The 22894-nt window shown below is 39.3% G+C and overlaps 4 protein-coding genes across 6 annotated transcripts; 3 read left to right on the forward strand and 1 right to left on the reverse strand.

The window, feature by feature from the left end:
* The first annotated feature begins 810 nt into the window (after positions 1-810).
* fibina (fin bud initiation factor a) lies at positions 811-5143 on the forward strand. The gene has a single exon (XM_020621366.1). It carries the CDS (start codon positions 2648-2650, stop codon positions 3275-3277), a length of 630 nt encoding a protein of 209 aa, XP_020477022.1. The 5' UTR covers positions 811-2647; the 3' UTR covers positions 3278-5143.
* Positions 5144-6682: 1539 nt separating this feature from the next.
* Positions 6683-9887, reverse strand: tmem276a (transmembrane protein 276a). Its single transcript, XM_020621589.1, has 4 exons — positions 9106-9887; positions 8584-8697; positions 8353-8490; positions 6683-8207 (listed from the first exon to the last, which is right to left on the reverse strand). Exons 1-4 carry the CDS (start codon positions 9506-9508, stop codon positions 7957-7959), a joined length of 906 nt encoding a protein of 301 aa, XP_020477245.1. The 5' UTR covers positions 9509-9887; the 3' UTR covers positions 6683-7956.
* A 1120-nt stretch (positions 9888-11007) lies between these two features.
* spi1a (Spi-1 proto-oncogene a) lies at positions 11008-14574 on the forward strand. Of its 3 annotated transcripts, none has more exons than XM_020624107.1 (5): positions 11008-11228; positions 11647-11803; positions 11889-11947; positions 13610-13772; positions 13891-14574. In XM_020624107.1, the coding sequence occupies exons 1-5, from the start codon at positions 11049-11051 to the stop codon at positions 14199-14201; spliced, it is 870 nt and encodes a 289-aa protein (XP_020479763.1). In that variant the 5' UTR covers positions 11008-11048; the 3' UTR covers positions 14202-14574. The 3 variants fall into 3 exon arrangements, with proteins under 3 accessions (XP_020479763.1, XP_020479754.1, XP_020479748.1); XM_020624098.1 differs by having other exon boundaries at positions 11010-11228; positions 11650-11803; positions 11889-12073; positions 13891-14572; XM_020624092.1 differs by having other exon boundaries at positions 11010-11228; positions 11889-12073; positions 13891-14571.
* Positions 14575-15175: 601 nt separating this feature from the next.
* Positions 15176-22844, forward strand: LOC109974959 (protein regulator of cytokinesis 1-like). Its single transcript, XM_020625436.1, is given in 15 exon segments — positions 15176-15301; positions 15973-16075; positions 16078-16116; positions 16211-16333; positions 16423-16656; positions 16743-16913; positions 17014-17163; positions 18142-18289; positions 18372-18508; positions 18598-18693; positions 19047-19193; positions 19274-19384; positions 19485-19592; positions 20071-20235; positions 22484-22844. Coding segments are annotated over 15 exon segments (1815 nt in total). The 5' UTR covers positions 15176-15290; the 3' UTR covers positions 22556-22844.
* The last annotated feature ends 50 nt before the right edge of the window (positions 22845-22894 follow it).

Genomic DNA, 22894 nt, shown 5'->3' on the forward strand with positions numbered 1-22894 from the left:
TTTCGAGGCTTCTGACAGTAGAACTATAACTTTGCTTAGGTGGATTGTAGCTGCACTAGTAAATATTTTGTGTGTAGTGATCTGTCTGTGTTGGCATGCTGTTATCTGCAAGAGTTTGCGTACAAACATAAGCATTGCCAAGGTTTCTGGTGTCCACCCAGATTGAAATGCATCACCATGTGTTTAGAAAGACCTTTGAGCTTTAGCTATTTACTCCCCAACCATTTATTTCTCCCTTGGATTTATTATTCTGCACATCTCTTATCTAAACACACTTGTTTATTTAAATTAGAACTTTTTTGCACATTTTTCCTTGAAGGTTTATCAATCTCCAACAAAAGAGGGACATTTGGATACTTGGGTACTTGGGTGAGCATTAAGAGTAGTTCATTCTTATGTGTGTATGTGAGTGTGTACTCTTGGTATTACCCATTATGGGGACAGAAATCTGTTAACACACTCACACTGTGGGGACGCCTTCCTCATGGGGACCAGCGGCTGGTCCCCACCATGTAAATCAATGAAGTTTAGGATGACAGTATGGTTTAAGGTTGGGTTGAGGTTCACATAAAGGTTGGGGTTAGTCAAATAGTGGTTATCGTTAAGGTCAGGATACGACCCCAGGAAATGAATGTAATATCCAATATCCATGAGGAATGAAATACACCTGTGTGTGTGTGTGTGTGTGTGTGTGTGTGTGTGTGTGTGTGTGTGTGTGTGTGTGTGTGTGTGTGTGTGTTCTTGTACTTGTTACATAGTGGGGGGCAAAAAAGTTTTTTTGTGCTACATGGTGAGGACATTTTTGGAAAGGGAGGACATTTTGGCTGGTCCTCACTTTCTGAAACACTTTTTTGAAGGTTAAGACTTGGTTTAGATTTGGTTGGTTTGAATTAGATTTAGATCAGAATTATGGGAAGGGTTGGGTGTTTAGTTCTGATGGTTAAGGTTGATAAGCGGCTGAGGAATGCATTATGTCAATTAGTGTCCTAACAAAGATAGATGTTCAAGGATGTGTGTGCACACGCATGTGCACGTTCTGCAAAAAGATCCTTCTGACAGACGTGATGCTTAAATAATTTTGTATTTACTGAGAGTATTCTTCAAAATTTATGACCACTGTCAAAGAAGCATGAGCATAGGAAAGAGGAAGAGGAAACCCATCACTGCCATCTGAAAGACATCTGTCCACACCACAGTACTCAGGCCTCTGTACACACATGCACAAACACACAGATTCTATGTTACACAGCAGAGGATCGACAAGAATATGCCGAACAAATCTGCAAAAGCATTATATATTAGTTGCATCTGTTTCCCTGTAGTATCTTGCTTTGCTTTGGCAAGCTGGTCAGTTTGCTCTATCAGTGTTTATGATGAGAGAAACTATATTTATTCAGGTGTGTGACTTATGAAGTAACAGAGAAAGCCTGCATGCCAAGAAGCTGTCTTTGACTGTATCTTCCATTCAACAGTGTGTTCAGCAGTACTACCATGGTGGATTTCCGATAAGCAACACTTTCTTCTAAATGCTCTACTTTGCCTTTTACTTACTTTTAACTCTGAATCTGCTTAATCTACTCAATTTGTTTTATACTTTAAAAAATGTATTCTAGTAAACATGTTTGTATTTTCTCTCCTCCTATAGTTTGTTGAAGAAAGAATTGGGTTTATCGGAACATGAATGTATGGATCAAACAGGTTAAAACTAATCATGTCCATACCTGTCTTTACAGCTCACCATGTATTCCCAGTTTGTGTGAATATTACTGACATACTGCAAAACAGCATCTGAGACCACATCATGATTAAATTATCCAAGACAGGATGTGCAGTAGAGGTTTTTGTACCCAAAAGACTGTAATATAATCACCTGACTGTAGTCAGCTGCTCCACTCACACTCTGGGAGTCCAAGAGAAATGTAATGACTAATACGCTCCTTCAGGATTCATTAAGTCTATTGTTAAAATTTACTTATGTACAATATCTAAACCCCCTAACAGACAAAGTGACAGTGTATTTATAATTTTACTGCATGTAGGTTTTTTTGGCATGACTTTAAAGATAGTTTGATCTGTTTTCCTTTTGTGACAATATCAGTTTAGTTTATTTAGTGACAATATTTTGAAAATCTTGATTAACTTTATTTGTTCTAATATATAGTCAGATCTGTATCACTGAGTCAGAACTCGGATCGGATTTTGCTGTGTGCACTAGAGTGGGACTGCGTTCAGACAGGTCTTGAATATTTAATTATTAGTCATGTAAACAAATTATTGATAGATGTTTTAATAATGAGTTATGTTAAATAGATACAGATTACATTTGATTTAATATGTGGTGGAATGAGAAAAACAAACTATAGCATTTTCATTTGTGAATTTATGTTGTAAATCTGGCTTCAATTATTGTCAGAAACACTGTACATAGGGTTGGTGTGACTTAAGTTGAAATGCAGGCTCATGACTGCAATAACACTGATACTGTGTGGTTAAAGTAATGAGGGGCCACTAGGGACCCTGCTGACTCCAACAGGCATCCTGTGCCTTTTAGGTGACGGAGGCGGTGTAACATGAGTCGGGGTGAAAACCGTGCGCTGGATCCGGCTGCCACTGCATATGCTGTTCTTCAAAGAGACAGAGGAAGTACATGATGGACCCCGTCCCATTGCTAATCATCCTAGTCACGTATTTGCCATTTTGCTCGGCAGGCTACACCGGGCCCCTCCAACCGGAGATCTCTAATGGCACTTTCCACCACTTCTTTGTCCCGGACGGGGATTATGATGCAACTGTAGACCCGGAGCTGTGTCAGATGCTGTTTAAATTCTCGGATGTGTATCCCTGTGGGGCCAACGAGGAGAGCGATTCCGTTGTACGAGATGACTTCATCATCACAAAGCTCCAAACGGAGGACGCGACGCGGCTGCTGGAGAGCATCGGCCGGACCGTTGCGCACGACCTGGACGGAGAGGACAGCTACGGCAAGTTCCTCCAGCGGGAGATCTCTCAGATCAGCGAGGCTTTTTCTAACGTGGACAAGTCTCTGTTGGAGTTGGAAGTGAAGTTTAAGCAAAGCCAAGAAACTGAGCTGAGAGAGGAGCAACAGCTGAACGGCTATGTAGTGAAACAAGTGAGTGACATCAGGGGAGCTCTGAGGGAAACGACAGACATCTCGCTGGGACTCAGAGACAAACATGAGCTGCTGACTCTCATCATTCGCAGTCATGGGACTAGACTGAGCCGCCTGAAGACTGAGTATCTTAATGTTGGTTCATAGAGGAATTAAGTCAGCTTAGTATGAGTGTGAGCGTGTGAGGGAGAGAAAAGACGCTCCAAACAATTTGAAAGTTCAGTGTGGCTCATGAATATAGTTCCTAACCACTTCAGTATCTCTGACCTTTGGTCTTTCCCATTCTCTGGAGCTTTGCCATTGAAGGGGGCTCTAACAAAAACATCAACACCATCCTCTAAGTCAGGAGGGGGAAAGGAGATGTGAACATAAATTATCTGCAAGGAGCCCTGTAACACATCTGAGGAAGGAGAGATTATGAAAATATAAGCCCTTCAACTGGATTTATTGACTTCCAGATGAATAAACACCAACCTTTTTGTCTTTGTGGTTTAAATTATGATGTTTGCAATTAATTTTATAATAACTGATCAAATAGTTACCTAATATTCATGACATATCTTAATTTTCTTTTTTGCTTCAAGTAAGACTAAATATTCCTCACTCTCTTTAAAATTAAATGAATAATTTTAGTTTGTCATATTCATTGTTTTTCTGTTGCATATTTGCCCTAATACATACATAAACCACCTCCATCCTTTGAAGCTTGACATTTGTATACAGATCAAACCTTTGAAATCTGAATTTAGATTTTCGGCAGTGGAAAGTGACCGTCCTTCCACGTCACGTCTTTACGTCATCACGTTTGTTGTTAGCTCTACAAGTGGCACATGTGACTGTCCCTTCAAGTTGGTCCTGGTTAGTCGGCATCTGGAGTCTGTCACTGCCTCCTGCTTCCATCTGGAAGTCATCTACTCAAGTATGAAATATGTTTATCCAAAAGGAGCCACTGTTGTCATTATCTGTTCTTTTGTCTGTCACAATCTATAAGGTCTATGGTTCATATGAAATGATTCTGTGTTGAAATTCAGAGTTGTTTGTGTCATTTTACTAAAATAGACGTATAAATGTGGCACAGCTTGTTTGAATCTCTTTCAAAGTGTTCCAGTTTTGTGTCGACATACCACATCTAATTTCAAACAAACTGTTTATGGGCGAAAAGTATTGTTGAACTGCTGAAAGGCATTAACTCTGAATTACACCCACACACTAAATAATCTGTTTTAAATTTCATTGCCTTGGATTTAAAATTCTGAAAGCCTTTAGTAGTAAACTTTGCACGTTCTGTTTTTAAGCTACCATTTAAAATCTGCATCAACCACAAAGTCACTGCCATAAGCGTGCCCATGTTTTACAGAGTTACTGTCTCTGCAGATGGGAGGGAGCCAGATGGGCTGCCATGGGTGCAACTGGGTGTGATTTCCTCTGTCTGGTTTTCCTCTCAGTCCAGCTTCCCCTGAGGGACCCCATTTTAAAAACAGCTCTCTGTAGCTGAGCAGTCGGCCAGCCCTGTCAAAAACCCAGAGCTGTAGGAGCTCCATGTGCAGAGAAACCCCATATGTCTATAAGGCTCTAAATTTCCAGGAGCGCTGCACAGGGCTCATAAGATTTGATTAAAAGATTAAGTTAAAATTCACACTGTGTAAGTCAGGAAACCTCACACATCTCGCCCATCTCCTTTAATTTGTCTATGTTGGCTCAAATTATTAATTCCACCTACTGCATAGGAAAATATTATTCTGTAGATTAGTTTCAGGTCTCCGATGCTTAGAAGGGAGAAGTCCTGAGTGTTAAGCCTGCAGTTAGACTGATCTATGTTAAGGACAAACAAAGACAGGTCAGGAATGCAGACCAGTGTTGACCTGACAACACAGTGATCCCTCTCTGTACAGAGCACAAAGCCCCCAAACCACATGTCTCTGTAGTGTTATTATTAGAAAGGCAAAAGCTATTTGCTTCAGGTCCTACTATAACTATTACTCCAATAAATACCACACTATAACTACCACTAGTATTACTATGGTTCAGCTAAATCTGTCACTACAGTGTTTCATTTTTGTGTCCTTGGCTGGTCATTGTTCATAGTTGAATGAGAGTAGAATGAGTTTGACAAAATAATTTGCCACTTACAAGGTTTTCAGGAGGTTACAACCATATCTCATAATCTTCATCAGCAACTTCACAAGAACTGAGAAACTTTCAAATACATCTCAGTGGGCCAACTCCAAAACTCTTACTGAACAAAGTCCATTCTTTGAAGACCATAATGAGCCTTCTGGGTCAAGTATAAAGCTATTCTTTAACAAATATACTGATAACAGCAAAACAAAATATGAGCTGCAGTCTAATATTTACTCCGACTCATTGGTGAGGAAATACTCACTGCTCTTACTTTAGCTTTACAAAGTGGCATTACTGTATACAACTAAATGTCCTGCATGCAAAATTTTACTTAAGAAAAAGCATTAGCATAAAAATTTACTCAAAGTACCAAAAGTAAGTGCAAATTTTGCAAACTGGCCCATTTTAGAATCACATACGCTGTTGCCTCACAGCAAGAAGGTTCTGGGTTTGAGCCCCATCCGACATGGTGCCTTTCTGTGTGGAGTTTACATGTTCTCCCTGTGCCTGCATGGGTTCTCTCTGGGTACTCTGACTTCCTCCTACAGTCCAAAGACATGCAGCTTAGGTTGACTGGTGACTCTAAATTGCCCCGAGCAGTGAGCGTAGGTGTGTGTGGTTGCTTGTCTACATGTCAGCCCTGTGATAGACTGGCGACCTGTCCAGGGTGATTATAACTATGGATACATTCATGTATTGAGTATCATTTTAATGTTGCACTTGGTGAAGGTGGGGCTGATATAACTACTTTAAAATGCCACAAAGTCACTGAGGGTGATCTGAGTTGACTATTTGGTGATGAGTGAATGTTGACTGCTAGTTAGGGACTGATGGCAACACTAAGGAACAGATGAGTGAGAGCAGGGAAAAGGTGGAGCAGGTGACAGGAAAGGGGAAGAAAGGCAAGGAGGAGCCATATCTGAAACAGAGAGGGAGAGTATATGATAAGAACAGTAAACAGAAACAAGAGTGTGTGAAATGATGAAGAAATGTCATGACAGAGGTCATAAAATTGAATTAAATGACAGACTAAACTAATCAGGACTTATTTAACCACCTGCAACATTTAATTACTTTTAATGCTGCAAGATGTAGGATAGTCTCCTTAGTAAACACACAGTGCAGGTGTTTGGTGTCACTGTTACCAGAGAGAAATCAGTGTGATGCTGCAGGGGATGTGACACTGGCATTCTTCTCAGTAGGTTTGGATCTATAAATACGTACATTTAGCTGCAGATACTTACATTCTGTTATGTAGATAATTTTTTTTAATCTCATTTTAACAGATTATTCCAGGGTGGTATTAATACTTACATAAAGAACTACTTGTCCCCCATTTGTGAACCAAGAATATAATGTTTTCATTCAAAACAACACGTTAGAATGTGCAAATAATAATGTAGTTTATTTTCTGCATTTATTTTATTTACTACATCAGACACTTGTAATAACTCCAGTCACCAATATGATTTTAACCAGCTGTCGCTGCAGCTTTTATCGCTTGAGCTTTCTAGTAGTAAAGAGGAGAATCTAAAGAGCAGAGAAACCTCAGGAAATGAGTGAAGCTGCATTTAAATTAGATGACAGCAAGATGTAATTTCTCATAAAAGCTATGGAAAAGTAATTTCAGCTCACAGTGGCTGGTATGAAAGTTTAGCTAAGTTGAAAAAAAACAGCCCTATTTAATTTAATCTGTTATAACAAAGTACAAATCTGTTCCTTTGTCAGTATGTTTACAGTATGTAGTCAGAGAATTTTCCATTTCCTTATTTGGATGTATTTTTTTGCAAATATATAGTTGAAATTTTTAAATAAGGTTTTATTTCATTGTATTGCACAGTGGAAAATAACTTTACTTTTTCCATTGTATTATATTTGGGTTGTTTTGTTTTTGTCTGTTTTATCACTTGGCTTTGGTCAAGTTTGATTTAAGTTTTGGCTACTGATGTTTTTTGCACTGAAGTGCTCACAAGTGGTTGAATAAACCAGGCGCCTGCAAATGTCTCTTTCCAACACAAATGTCTGCTGCTATAAAAGTCTGCTGACATACCAGGGAACTCATGTCATTATGTGAGGCTCAAAACAACCACAGAGAAATGTATGATGTATGTTCAGCATGTTACAAAGTGGGGGGAGTGGAGGAGGAATAGTTTGGCATGGCCGTTTTATTTTTAAAAATATTTTGATGGGAGTAAGACCTCAAAAACAACATCGTAATGCTTACATTTTTTTTCTTGAATCAACACAAATGCATCTGCATACATACAATTCAAAAGGTAAATGTACATATGTTATTTTGAATGGGTACATAATGATACACAGTTGCCCTTTTTAAATGTGGCATTACACATGTTGTATACAGAGTCCCGAGTTGTGCTATTGATTTCCTGCCAGTATTTATTTTAATCTTCTCAAACTATCAGATTTTACTGGAGGAAATGTGTATAATTATTCTCCTCTTGAAGAGCAAGCAATAAGACTGAACAGTTCATTCATAAAGAGGGACAGGAAAAAGCACCGTGAAATCGTCTTAAGTCAAATGTCAGTTCTTTTTTCATTTTCTTGTGAGTGAGAGTCAGTGTCCAGTGTCCTCTGCTTTCTCTGTGCCAGGCTCTGCTCTGAGTCCCTGGGTAATACTGTCTCTGGAACAGGGCTCGTCACTGTTTCAGGATGAGACAGGTGTCTATTGTAAGTGCAGCGACCTGTCACACACATCCGTTTTCCTGTCTGGGCTTGTGCGCCACAGGGGCGTGCGGAGGAGGGTAGAGGGAAGGAGCCAGTGTGCACAAGAAACCAGCCAACAACGTCAGGCCCAGTCCACCCCAAGCGCAAAACATGGACCAGCCATAACCGTGACTGATGTCCTCTGGCATGCCAAACATGTAGCGAGGATAGCGCGACAGCTCAAAGTTGATCCCAGCAACGCATGTACAAAGGGAAATGATGCAGCATGTTCCTGCCACAAAGGAAGAAAAAAAAAACAAAACAAGTGAGACACAACAGCAGCCCAGTTTCATATCCTCTGATGCATCATCTCACCATCCTCTACTGCCCCTCTGTGGTGATCCAGGGTAGTGCCCTTTATGTAAAGTACATCCTACCTCCCATGAGGAAGAGAAGTCCAGCGACATACTGCATCAGATCATGCTCTTTGTAGCATCCCAGCACGCCTATGATCCAGCCGAACAGGATGATGGATATGGCCATGCCTATGAAGCTGGCAGTCATCCTCTGGAGGTCTGCAAAAGCACAGGACAAGTGACGGCGTTTGTAAGGGCGATATGCGTCTCCATTAATTCATCAGATTATGAAAACGGGTTTGGATAACTCACGTAGCGCGTGCCACTCATCCTGCCTTATTGTCTTCGTCAGGTTGACTGGCAGATTTCTGGGCAACGCTGATGATGAGTAGTAGTATTTTATTGGCGTGCAGCGCCGAACCAATCCTGTGGATGTAAACAACACAAAAAAGGACACACATAAGCAGACGAAGAGAATATCACAGGCTCTCTGCTGCCATCCCCTCCCAAAAACAGCACCTAACCCCCTTTCCACCACCACCCACACATCCACCCACAATTGTAGAGTAGCTTATTGTACGCATCTCGAGACTTGTGTTACTACGACGTGCCCTTTTGTGCTGGGAGAGATACAGCACGTCGATTGTGTTGTAACTGTACTCAGTGTTATTCTGTGTACTCTGTTATTCTGTGTGGGCCTTCAGGGTCTGTGCGCAGCATCAGCACCTTGGATAGCGCATCCGTGTACTAAGTATTTACAGATTACGCCTCACACACAACAAATGTTCAGAAAAAAACATATGGTGATACACAATATGATGCCCCAAACCTAACCTTTAAAGATCAGATCCTCTGTCTCCAAGTCAAATGCCTCTCGGTGGCACTTTCTCCACAGTCCGGTGATGGTGGAGTTGTACTGCCGACTGCAGAGGGACTCCATGGCCGGGGCAGGAGGCAAGAAGTGCCGCTTGGCCCGTAGCAGCATTTTGCCGCTAACATCTGAGTCCTTTCTCTCCACGTTTTTCTCCTTTGGCAACATACGAAGTGGAAGGTTGTTGTTGGAGATGTAAATGTAGCCGGGATCGTTTCTTTTGTTTGAATAATTCTTGCAGCGTTCCCGGTGCCTCCTCGCGTCAGTCTCGTACCAGTAGTCGGTGCTGATCGCTATTGCTATCAGTCCCATAGCGCAAAATGCCAAAAAGAGACCTGCCACGGTTAAAGTCCTCATAGCAGCCATGTTCCATGCGTATCTTACCTCGGTGCCGTGATAAATCCACGGGATAGCAGGACTCCGGGACTTGGCTGCTGCTGTCAGTGTCTGAGGTGGGGAGGAAATTCAGCAAAACATAGACACCTGAAATGCAGATATATCCTCAAAACCCTCATTTCTCTGATTTGTCAACCATCGCCAAAAACAACCAAATTCCGAGGCGGAGGATAAATACATTTGGGCTTCGAAGGGCTCTTCTGGTTGTTTCCTTTATGGTTCTGAACTCAGTCTAGCCAGGGAGCCTGCTGGCCAATCCAACAATCTTCTCCAGTAGATGGAGACAGAGCAAATATATGAACGCACATCAAGCCCCAGGCCTGCACTGACAGTACTGTAGATGATGCTCTGTTGTGGAACACTGACAAAGTTTGTCAAAATCCTACAAAAGGAAATAGCCCCCCCACTCCTCAACCACCACCACCACCACCACCACCACTACCACCCACCATCTCCTGTATTACCTCAGCTGCTATTGTCTAGTGTTATGAAACACCAAATGATGGAGCCTAGTACACCCCACAGAGAGCCTCATGGTGTATAAGAAACAGATTATGTATGTAACTTTCCATCCTAAACATGTAGAACACCATGTGATAAGTCTGGTTAACTGTACTAGTCATAAAATTCTACAATTGAAAATAAAACTGTCAAATTAAAGTTGTTTATTCATGATGAAACAACATCATCCAGGATTTAAATGATATAATTAGTTGTGTTAATAATGTCTAACATCTAAGATCAGTGTCCACGACAGATGAAGTCTTTTATTCCACACTTTCTGGGTTTAAATATACAAAAGAAGCAAGGTACAAGGACAAGGGTGGCTCCAAGCATTTCAGTCATGTTTTCACTGGCTTCATTGTCGTGGTCAGTACTTCCTCAGCTGAAACCATATCCTCAGACTAAAAGAGGAACAAAGCTGATTCCAAACTTCACTTTTGGTTTCGGCTCCCATGTGCAGTAACTCTTGAAAAATTCCTACATGTATAAATCATATCGGGGATTTGCTGTGATTGATAATATGAAACTGATTAAATGAGATTTTCTTGAACAGTAGCTTTATGAAAGCCATTTTCCTACTTAATTATGAAGTGTTGAACTAAACAATTTAAAACTGTTTAGTTTTTGCCTTGTTTTTGCCTTGTGTTAGAAATGAGTGCAGGATTAGAGTTAATGCTGCTCTATCACAGCAGCTCTTCAACTGATGACTGGGGAAGTTGAAGCATGCAAGAGAGCAGCATTATGTGTGATAATTAATATCTATTTTTAACAGTGGGGATTTTTTCACAAATACTTTAGACGATTAAAGTGGATACTAATAGCCAACAAAAAATGTCATATGGTTTAGGGAAAATAACTCTTAAACTTTTTATAATACTGTAACATCTAAGTCTTTCATTGTACTGTACAATTATTTGTCTTAGACATGCAGGAAACATCGTCGGCTCACACATGACATTCGGCCATCAGGAACTAGCTGATCATATGAATTTGATGATTGGATGACATGAATGTAGACTGTTTAAGGTCCAGCTTATTTCTCATTTTCAGTTCCCATTTTTCTGGTGAAGTCAGAGCTGTTTGTTGGGTGAAGCAACAAGAAAAAGTTCTCATTCACCATCAGCTTCAAGAAATAGGAGTCTCATGCTGCCTTGTTTACATGATGGACGGATATGTCATATCATCTGTAAGTGCTACTGCTTTATTGTTTCATGTTTGACTTTTTACAGAACAAATCTAGTATTTCATCAGTTTTTACAGCTGTTTCTACTTTTGGGTAAGATATATTACGATTACTGTATCTTTAAAAGTAATTCCAGTAATTCACATTATTTATTGTTGAACATGAGGAGAAATTACTTCAGTGTGTTGTGTGTATAATAAAGACATATTAGGTTTTCCTGGAAATTGGAAAAGTAACATGAAATAAGATATCTTATGTTTGAAATTATGTCTTGCCCCTGGTGGTCTGGCCTACTCTATTATTTATTCTGTTCATTATCTGTCTTTACGTTCAATTGAAAGCAATAAAAATACATTTTTCACAAAATATTCGAACGTAATTCTTGTGTAACAACTAATGATCATATCTGACACTGTTTTAGCAGGGCAAAGAAGCACAAACCTTTACTCTCTCAGTGACAAAATCAAGTTTCCCCCCTCCAAAGTCCTCGGAGGAAATTATTCCAAATGAGCCAGAGAACTATCGACCACCTGCGGAGCTGTACCCCTACCTCACTAATGTGGGGGAGATTTATGAAGGTGAGAACTAGATCTAAGTGTTTTAAAAAGATAAGAGGATGGTTCACTGTTCAGCTGAGTGCTTAAACGTTTGTTCCATTTTAAGACCACAGATGGACTTTTCACCCTGAGCGCATCCAGCTGCCGGACTTTGAGATTTCACCGGTGAATCCACTCACAGAGCTTCAGTCTGTTTCTCCTCAACAACTGATACAACCGTACCGCTACAGCAGTGAGTCTCTGCCCCTTCACTTGGACCCTCCACTCACATCTCTCTCTGTTTCACCACAGGTAAGTGCTTGTGTAACAACGAGTGAAGCCACTGCTGTAGAAGACACGTGTGGCTTGATAAAGATCCATATTTCCATGCTGATGAGGAAATGTTCAGTATGATCACACACATTTCATCCAAAACCACCATTTTAAAGCAGGGAAGAAGCTCTGTAAATTGAACCTAAGGTCACTTTTGAATGTGATATTATTATTAGCATGTAGCAGTAATCTTTCACACTGGTGAAAAACCATTCTGTCCTATTACTACATTAAAAGTCTGAATACTCACTATATTTCCCCTGAGTGAAGAGACTTTTACCCACTGCAGTTTAAAAATAGATTGGCAAAGGAGCTAAAGCATCAACAGAAAGATTCAGACTTGGTAATTTTTACACAGGCATTTCCCTCTTAAGTGAAAATGATGGCAAATTAACATCTTAACTGAGATTGACACAGATGGTTGTTCCTTATCAGTTAATCTGTTGATTATATTCACTGTTTAGTCCATAAAATATCAGAAAACTATTAAACATGCCCATCATAGTTTTCCAGAGCCATAAGCTGACTTATTCAAACCGTTTGATTTAATAAACCAGTGGCCCAGTTTACTATCATATGCCAATTAGTATATTCTGATTTCAACTCTTATGTTAATATACATAAATATTGTATTTCTTTAGTACGGCTTTAGAATAAACGTTTCTAGAATAAATACTGCTAACAATACATTAAATTTAAAGCATGGAAGGATAATAAGACAATGGTGCCCAGACATGTAAAATGGCCCAACCTCACATTTAGAAGCAAGACTCACAGACTGAGCAACCATACGATTTGTAGTCACCTAGTACAGTAAATTCTTGTAGTTGTTTTGCATCTGTTTGTAGTAATTTTGTGCAGATTTTTATTCATTTAGCATTTTGGTAGTCATTTTGCATGTATTTTTTTACCAGTGTTTTGTCTACATTTTAATTTTATTGCATCTTCTTGGTTGTTTTTGGGCCTCTTTTTATAGTTTGGCATATTTATGTTGCTGTTTTGCTGTCTTGGGATCTTTTTTGTATATTTTTATTCATTTTATGTCTGTCTTTGTACTTGTTTTGCATCTATTTTTACTCATTTTCTGGCTTTTTACAGGTTTTTTTGTAGTATTTTGATTGACTTTCCAACAGAAAGATTAACATAGTTCTCTGGTTTAGGGCTGCCTGACTCCTTAGGCACTTTCTTGTGTCTACTAGGCCCGCTAAGTAATCCATCCATGATTTTAAGAAGTTACTTAGCATTTTTGAAGGAAAAAAAAACATTTTTGTGAACATTTTTATGTCCACAACACAATGTAGACAGTTGGGGATATTTTCACTGAAATGTCAAACACACCACATGGTCTTGCTGAATACTGAATTCTATTTTCACAGAGCTACTTCCTCTTTTAGTACAATGACCTTGTTTAAACAAAAATGTCAGAGAGTGAGTAACTGAAAAACAACATAACTGTAACTCTGTTTTGTCCTTGTTTAATCTTGACCTATGACATGCTTTAAATTTCTCCTAAAGATCCCATATTACACCCCATCATTGTGCTACCAGTATCAACCCGCCACCTCGCCTGGCCATTACTACTCAGAGGAGGAACAAAGAGTAATCAGTCCCCCACTTGAGGTATCAGAAGGGGAGGATGAATGTGACCACAACCACTTCTCCTTCAGAAAAGACACTAGTAAGTACTTCTAATCAAAATTTTCTACTGACATCAAATCCTAGTCATGTTGAAGCCTGGAAAAACTGATAAATCCCAGGCAAAATGGCTGGAAAGAGTCTCATGACTTCCATTACAGATCACAAGAAGAAAATCCGCCTGTACCAGTTCCTCCTGGACTTGCTACAAAGTGGAGATATGACCAACAGTATCTGGTGGGTGGACCAGGACAAGGGCATCTTTCAGTTTTCCACAAAACACAAGGAAGCTCTGGCCAGCCACTGGGGTATTCAGAAGGGCAATCGCAAAAAAATGACCTACCAAAAAATGGCTCGAGCTCTGAGGAACTATGGTAAAACTGGAGAGATTAAAAAAGTAAAGAAGAAGCTGACATACCAGTTTAGCGAGGAAGTGCTGAGGAACCTCTCTTTACGGCACTATCCTCACTGATGATTGAACAAAGTCTGTCTTTTATGCTGAAATCACTAAAGTAGCCATTATTCTGTTTTGCCTGTAGATTTGCAATCTCATTCTTTTACTGCCAAATTTTTCATACTTATTTATTTGTAATGTCTGTGCATTTCCTCTATGGCATTTCTGAACCTTTCTTATAAAGTGCTTGTTTTCACAATTAAATGGAGTTTGTGGAATAAAGGATGATTAAAGGTCAAGGACAGGTAAAAAAATTGTTTGACATGACCTTTTTGTTATGAATGTGTGAATGAATATGTTTTATTCCTTTTGCAAAATCACTCAAACTGCTCCAACAAAACTTGTTCACAGTGTGCACATGGTGTAATCTTTTTCTAATTCAGTGCAGCAAGATTTGAGTTGTCTAGCTGGTGTCTTAAGTGTTATTAAAATTGGACAAAGGAAGAACAACTGGACTGATATATAAATATATATACACAATAATGTCACATTTTAGACAGTTGTAGTAATTGATGGTACTTACAAGACAAGAAAATTAAAGTAAACATATAGTCATGAACTTAAAAAAAAAACTGCAGAAAAATCGAAAATTCAACCATGCACATTATGCAAAGGTGAAATTCAATTTTTTGCAAAGAAACTTTGCAGTTGCAAGCAGGTTTTAAAGACTGTAAAAGTTTTATTTTAACTTTATGTACAAAACTGAACTTACAACAGCTTAATATTCAGGCAAAACATGTGCTTGGGGTAACATCAAAATAATAGTACACCAAGGAAGAAAAGGCAAAATACAATAAAATATGGATAAAATTCATTACATACAGTTCTAGTTTTGACAGCTTTAGAGAATGTGCAGACATTTAATCGGTAAAAAATAGGCCTACCTACAGAAAAACTAGCGCCCCCTGGATCATGTTCCTACTACGTTGTAGTAGTTTTGCAATAAAGAAGACAGCTTCCGGTGACGTCAGTTTATTAAGCCAATCAGAGCACAGACGTTGTTTTGCGCACATTTCAAATGCCGTGGACACGACAAACGGATTGCTAGCGAGTTAGCCGCACTCTGACGAATTATCTTCTGACATTTAATCTGACTGTGGTGGAACCATGAGAGTGAGGTTAGTAATTAACATCTTTATTAGTCTGTCCTTCAGTTAACGTTAATACAATACCACATACTTGGCAAACTCGTTGCTGATTAGCCTGTTGATTTTAGATAAGTCAACTGCTAGCTTTGTTGTGAAGAGAGGCACATAACGCTAGCTTGTATCACACGTCTGTGTATAGATAGGTAGATAGAAATACTTTATAAATCCCAATCTGGGAAATTGCATTGTTTCAGCAGCGGTTCACACTCAATATCAAGCACACAAACCAATAAATAGAATAGATAACCCACTAAAATATAAAACAAATAAAAATACATTAAAAGTTAAAAACAAACCCAACACAATCACGTACATATACATAATCTATGTATGTGCTGCAATGAAGAATTTTGAATTGTAAATACGTTAATTTCATGATACATACGAGCTAGTATCACTTAACTTTAATGTTATAACTAATACTACAGCAAATGCAGCTAACGTTAGCCTGCTTGGTGAATAAAATGATGTTCGTATTTAACGTTAGCTAAGTTAATTATTCCCTAATAAACAGTCCGCTAAGTTACCTTTATCCGATTTTAAACTCGTCGTTAACGCTGATACTGCACTAGTTAGACTGGTAACAAGTCTGTGGTGTATAACACAACACTGACCCACTCAGGTACCTGGTTTTCTTGCAGTGAAGTCCACGCAGCAGAGTCTGTTGCCTACTTCAACAGGGCAATGGCCAGGTTGCAGAGCATTTGGGAAGAAATCGGGATTCCAGAGGAGCAGAGACTAGAGAGAACCAAAGAAGAACTAAAGCTGTTCACAAGCACATTAAAGTGACTCCCGCATTTGTTTAAATTAATTGAAGGCTAATTGTTGACTTTACAGAGCTACCATACAGAGACATTTTTTATTTCCCTTGCCCTGCAGGGTTTGCTAGATCTAATGATTGATGAGGAAGAGGCGCTCAAGGAGAAATTGGAGAAAAACATAGAGATCAATCACAAGGAACTTAGTAAATTATGCAGTGAGCTTCAGTTGCCCCCCTTTGAGGTATAGTACATTAAGGAAATTTAATTTTCTCATACCTGACCGGGAAAACGGCTTACTGTTTTGGGCTAACTAGCTGGATTTCTCTAAAGCAGGAGGTTGGCCACACTATGCTGCAGAAGGAGAAGAACAGCCGCACACATCTAGAGGTGATGAAGGAGCACAGGAGGCAAAGAATGGAGGAACTTAAAGACCTTGCTGTCAAAGACCGTAAACTGTGTGATATTATGTGCACTACTCCATTTTCTATTGACCATGATGCCGTCCCATCACTGAAACAGCTGGAGAAATACCATGCCTACATTGATGATCTGACCAAAGAAAAGGTGTTGCTTATTCTCTTTTTGTTTCACTTAGTCCTTTACTTTAAAATTTGGATCGTAACTTGTCTCACTTGTAACTGTCTTTTCAGGATCGTTGTCATGATGAATTTATGAGCATAAAGAAAGACATTGTTGTGTGCATGGATGACCTGGAGCAACAGCCAGAGACCAGTTTTGAGATGGATGTGATGTATGGAGATGAGGAGGCATTTTGCTTGTCAAATGACAATATGTCTGCTCTTAAACTGCTCCTCAGTCAGGTGATATTTTTAATTAGATGTATGGTAATCTGACATTATGATGTGAAAGGCTGCAATATCACATATTGCATTATATTTTGGATATATGATTTCTTTCCAGTTACAAGAACGCAAGACTGAGAAAGAAGTACGTTGTTCAGCTTTCCGCACTAAGATCCAGGAACTTTGGGATAGACTTCAGATTCCCCAAGAGGAGCGGGAGGCCCTATCTGAGCATATGGTCAAGTCAAAGAAGAAAAACATCGAGGCAGTAAGAAATCAGTGACCTTATAAGTGATTTCAGACATAGTAGTATGATGTTTCACAAAGCACTACTACTAGGACTGTGGTGGTTAATTAGCACAGACGATGCCCCTGCCACCGTTTTATGTCCAGTTAGGTCACAATATCAACATAACCACATAGTGATTTAAAATAGGATTAATATTATTTCAACTTAGTGCCGTGCAAAGCACATGTACACACACACACACAATGCTGTCATTTGCGGAGATCCAACTCTTCTAATAGGTTAATAGCAAGCTAGTAAGGCTAGCTAAGCTATCATTAGAATACAGTTGTTGCCAAGGTCAGCATGTTGTGTATATAGCATGGATGTATATGGACTGCTCAGCAAGTGGATAAAGTTTAGGCTAATTCTTAAACTCTGATGCTGAATGTTTGCCCACTCAGTCCAGGCTTATGTGACTTGTCCTAGTGGGTTTTGTTGTACTTTTCTCCTCATCTTGCAATTTGCTAAATAGATCTGAACTTAATGCATATTAACTTAATGCTACTGGGCTGGGGCTACCTTCTATTGTAATGCATGCTGACAAAAAATAAAACAAAGGCTCAACTAGAAGAGTCTCAGTTAAATGACAGGCCTTGCGACTAATGACTCAAGTATTTGGGGGCAGCCCTAGTGATGAGCGATCAAACTGTTTCATTTCAAATATTTATTGGTTTCAACCAGTGCTGTTTAGGTGACGAGAGGGTCAGGAAGAGAGAGATGTAGGAGGGCAACATACTGCTGTAGGAGAACTGTTGCACCTCCATTGTTTTGCATTTTGTAAATTTCAGTCAAATAAGAATTTTTCCAGTTATATATTTAGTCACTGAAGATTTCTTAATGTTCTCATGAACCCAATTTTGTCTATCATTTCATCTTGTGAGCTAAGCGTATCATCCTACCCATACTACTAACCCCACCCCATAACAAGTAGTAATAATATGTATTTTCTGTTTCAAGCTCCAGGCAGAGGTCCAGCGTCTAGAGGTGCTGAAAATGCAGAGCATGAAGAGTATCATTGAGGCCATAAGAGCCGAGATAGCCGTTCTATGGGAGAAATGCTTTTGCAGCCAAGAACAGCGGCAGGCTTTTGTTCCATATCATGATGGTAAATAAGAGTCCTTGCACTGAATATACATAGTTGATGATCACAAAGGGAGTGTGGATCTCTGCATGTTGTCTTTCTACAGATGATTTCACTGAAGAGCTGCTCAGCCTGCACGAGGCTGAGGTCAGGACCCTGAAGAACTGTTATGAGGACCATAAAGAACTCTTTGAGGGAGTCACAAAATGGCAGGAGACCTGGTCGTTGTACTTGGAACTTGACGTGAGTGATCTGCTCATTAATTTTGTAAAGACACATTTATAACAAACTCCTGTTAGTGTGCTAACGTGTGCATGCATTTCCCATTTCAGAAAAAAGCTAATGACCCTTCAAGGTTCAACAACAGAGGTGGTAACCTTCTGAAAGAAGAGAAGCAGAGAACTGATCTACAGAAAAGTTTGCCTAAGGTGAGGAAACATTTAGAAGTGATTTTATTTTTATCTTCTGAAATGCAAAGGATTGCAACTTAATTAAGCAGTTGTCTGCTTGTAAGTGAAGCTGTCAGTGGGAGTATAAAAAACAGGTAAACAAATAAGCAGAGTGGAAACAGCTGAGGGAGTGTAGGTGCATTACCAGTTTTGACCAACAGGTGGGGATGCTTAAACATCTTTTGTAGTTCCTGTACATTTAACTGTGGTGCAGCATATTCGTGCAGAGGAATGGCAGTGTACTGTTATGTGATGCATGCTGGGAGTCCCCTGTCACTGCTAAATCTGCTGACATGGCAACAGTGTGAAATGAGTTTTCTGTTTTGTTCCAGCTGGAGAAAATTCTGAAGGCCCAGATTGATGTTTGGGAACAGGAACATGGCAAGAAGTTTTTGGTACATGGGCAGAACTTCCTTGAATATGTGCAGCAGCAGTGGGATCACCACCACACTGAAAAAGAGAGAGAGAAACTGGAAAGGGTATGTATTTAAATAAATGAAACTTTAAATTCCTTCTCATAGGTGTTAATCTATATGATTGAGTATTTTGTTTGCAATAGCAACTGAAGAAAAGCAAACAGATCCAGGAGGACATGTTGTATGGGACCGCAGTGAAGACCCCATCCAAACGGCGGATAGCAGGGACTCCTACACCTGGAAAAGCAAGAAAGGTGAGATACAGCTGCACTTTTGTTTTAGTGGATTGTGTCAATACTGTCAGTGTAGTAACACTGAAGAAGTTGGCCCACCTTTCTGCCTCTCTCCACTTAGCTCACTGGCACGTCAACCATTTCTACTCACAACACCATCCTTAGCGCAGCCCTCAGTGGAACCATGTGCCAGTCCTCCTTCCAGAAAGCGCCTTTATCTGCCAGCAAGGTGTGCTCACTGTTGTCCTCTCCACTCATTGCACTGACATTTACATCACATTTTTAAAGGCCGAATAGACCACAGACTTTAAAATGGGTTACCACTGTATCTTTTACTGAGTTAATTCATTTTTGGTTGTAATAGATATTTTATGGCAGATTTTGTCTTGTACGGTAGATTCCCACCCTTACAGTGCTGGTCCCAATTAGCTATGCCAAGGCTGAACAACTGGGTAAAACATCTAGTTCTTTATTGCATACAATACAGTAAGAAAACCAACCCAATATCCTCATACAAGGCTAGTGCTGCTTACAGCTTGTCTGCACAGTTACTGCTGCTAGATGTACTGAACTATTTGGATTTTCTGGTTTTAACTTCTTTCTTCAGAGCTCTTTGGCCACTTTTTAACTTTGTTTATTCACGTAAAGCAAGTCAACAATACTCCACTGCTGCTGCCTCAGTGTAAATGATTTTGGTTTGGTTGTAGGGTCTTGGCCTGCGAACCCCTGGATATTGCAAGACTCCTCGTGCACTAGAACGTAACAAGGAAAATGTCACCCATCCTAGTAGAAATGCTCCAAGTGCCAAGTCTCCTGAGACTGAGCTCACCTTCAACTTTAACACTATTGCTGGCTCCTATTCGGAATTTACGGTAAGTGCAATTTAAATCTGTTTAGTTTTTAACTACAAAATGTCCATTCGAGTAAAAATATAGTTAAGGAAAATACTCAATTACATCAGTACCACAAATTACCACTAAGTAGCATTTTATTAATGAAATTTATAGGATTATACAGCATACATGGTAATTTATCTTACCATGTGATACCATTTGGCGTCACAGTTGATAAAATGTTTAAATTAGGGATGTCAACGTTAATGCATGATTAATCAAAGGTTGTTTTTTTTTTTTTTATGCGTTACTTTTTTTTGACACAAATTAATCATTTGATAAGTTTTGACCCCAACTTCTTGCCGTCATCGCAGCGCGGATGGCTATCTATTGTGTGATAAGGCAGGGTAACGTGACCGTTGTTTTCTGCCATTGTTACAACACAATGACAGAAAACACACCACCTGGTGTGCTGAACGGCAAGTTTCGTTATAAAAAGCTTCCAGATGGAAGTCTGGATAAAACCAAAGTTGTGTGCATCCTGAGTGCAGCTGGCGCACGCCTGTCAACAAAACAACAACAGCAAAGCTAACCAATTCCATCACTAAATGGATCGCCACAGACTGCAGACCCATCAGCATAGTTCAAGACATCATTCAGATTGCCACAGGCGACCCATCATACCAGTTACCTTCGAGGGGAACTATTGTTACGAGAATGCATGAACTGTACGACAGTGAAAAAGCTAAAAAAGTGAGTCAGTTGTCAGAAGGCACTTTCATAGCACTTACTGGAGACCACTGGACATCAGTAAGTAACCAAAACTACCTCGGTGTAACGGCACACCTAATCTATGACAACTGGCACTGTAGAGACTGTTCATTTTGTCTCTGTACGGACATTTAATTTCTAAAATAGACCTATAATAGAAATGTTGATTGTTGAGAACGGAGGGTCTGTTTCCTTAAACTAGTTTTGTTATACATTTCTTTACTTCAGATCAAGAATGTACAGAGTGTTCATTTTGTTTTTGCAGACATTTCATTTCTGAAATGGTATTATAATATGTTAATTGTTTAGATGATAAAACTGGAGGATATGTTACCTTAAACTAGTTTGACATGCATTTCTTTATTGCAACACATTTACAGGTAAATCATAATATTTTAAATTTGTGATTAACTTGATTAAATTCTTTAATTGATTTGACAGCCCTAGTTTAAATCTTAATCTACAATCTTAATCCCCTCATCTGTATATTTTTGTATTTGGCAGAGAAATTATTGTGTAGAAAATGTTTAGAAATGAGGTGAAATATCAACAATTTTTAAAAAGACAGGATTGCTAGCATGACGAGCTTTGAGCCATCCTTAGTCTCTTGATCATGTACAGTCAAAATTTTGGTAATTATCAAATGACACAACTGTGCTGCCAGGAATACACAGTGAACTAATTTATTTGATTAAATATAAAATGATTCATGCATCAGCATGCATAGTTGGTGGCAGTACATGTAACAGCATTACAAGCAACAGGTACCAGAATCTTTTTATTCAAATTAGTGTAGTAGGTTGTGAGAAAATGGTGAATAAATGTCCAATCTTACTCCGTTTATTTAAAAACAAAATAAAATCCCGGCATACCGCAGACTTGTTCGCTTGTTTCCACAAAAAATATTTTTCAGCAATTAATGTATATAGCTTTCATTTATATCAGAGGATAACATTTGAAGTGTTCTATTTTTTATTTCTCAGACTTCCCATACAGAGACTAAAGCCAACAATGATTTTCTTGCACTTGCCATAATGTCTGAATACAGAACCTGGTTTAGCTTATTCATCTATGCTGTAGACGTCCATCGTTTCCAGAAGTGATTAAAACACCAGTGAGTGCTGCCACTGCACTGGCTGGCATGTTTCCATGTGGGTTATTTCAGACGAGCCCCAAAACCTAAGAATGGCCAGCATTTTCTTTTACTGTCTTTTGAAGTAAGAGAGTCAACTGTGCATGATCACAAGCTTTTTTTCTTTTTTTGACATAAGACATGGACGTCTACAGGACAGATGGATAAGCTAAATTAGGTTCTGGATTCACAGACATTATAGATTATAGGGTGAGTACACGAAAATCATTTCTGGCTTTAGTCTCTGTGGAAAAATAACCAAACAGATGTTCTTTTACACATCACATTAAGAGGTGGATGCTAGAAATTGTATTCAAGTTGGCTCCAATATCTTGACATGCAAAATGAACACACATACTGATACTCATTTGTTTTTATCTACAGCATGACCTCACGAAGGCTTCTAAATCAAATGTGAAGACAGGGCTGCTGAACTCCACTGTCAGTCAACAGTGATGGTTCACAAGAAGCGAGTCGCCGTCACACAGTGAGCCTGGTCTGGGTTTTATAGTGAACTATAAACTTTAAATGTAACTATATTAAGACTCAACCCTGTTTTTAGACTGTTTCAGGGTTACTGCTAGTTCTCTGCTTTGTGTACTTTTATGGCATTGCTTTAATTAAGATGTAATACTTTTATTACTGTAGCAGTCAGCCAGTGCACCGTGATTTTCTTACACCAGCGGACTGATGGCTGAATTTGCTTTTTAAAGATTTTGCATTTTTTTTATCACGCTGTAAATAAACTTTTAAAAAAGAATATTCATCCTTACTGAGCGTAACAAGTGTCACATA

This window comes from Monopterus albus, unplaced genomic scaffold (genome assembly GCF_001952655.1).
Source record: "Monopterus albus unplaced genomic scaffold, M_albus_1.0 scaffold7.1, whole genome shotgun sequence".
Lineage (NCBI taxonomy): Eukaryota > Metazoa > Chordata > Actinopteri > Synbranchiformes > Synbranchidae > Monopterus > Monopterus albus.

Excerpts from the sequence above, each read along its gene's own strand:
- tmem276a (XM_020621589.1), bottom strand. The coding sequence starts at position 9,508 with ATGGCTGCTATGAGGACTTTAACCGTGGCAGGTCTCTTTTTGGCATTT. Across the intron at positions 8,698-9,105 it reads AGAGGATCTGATCTTTAAAG|GATTGGTTCGGCGCTGCACG; the intron begins GTTAGGTTTGGG and ends TTACATCCACAG. Across the intron at positions 8,491-8,583 it reads GGATGAGTGGCACGCGCTAC|ACCTCCAGAGGATGACTGCC; the intron begins GTGAGTTATCCA and ends GTGCTTTTGCAG.
- spi1a (XM_020624092.1), top strand. The coding sequence starts at position 11,049 with ATGAATGTAGACTGTTTAAGGTCCAGCTTATTTCTCATTTTCAGTTCC. Across the intron at positions 11,229-11,646 it reads ACGGATATGTCATATCATCT|CAGGGCAAAGAAGCACAAAC; the intron begins GTAAGTGCTACT and ends ACACTGTTTTAG. Across the intron at positions 12,074-13,609 it reads CTCTCTCTGTTTCACCACAG|ATCCCATATTACACCCCATC; the intron begins GTAAGTGCTTGT and ends TTTCTCCTAAAG.
- fibina (XM_020621366.1), top strand. The coding sequence starts at position 2,648 with ATGATGGACCCCGTCCCATTGCTAATCATCCTAGTCACGTATTTGCCA.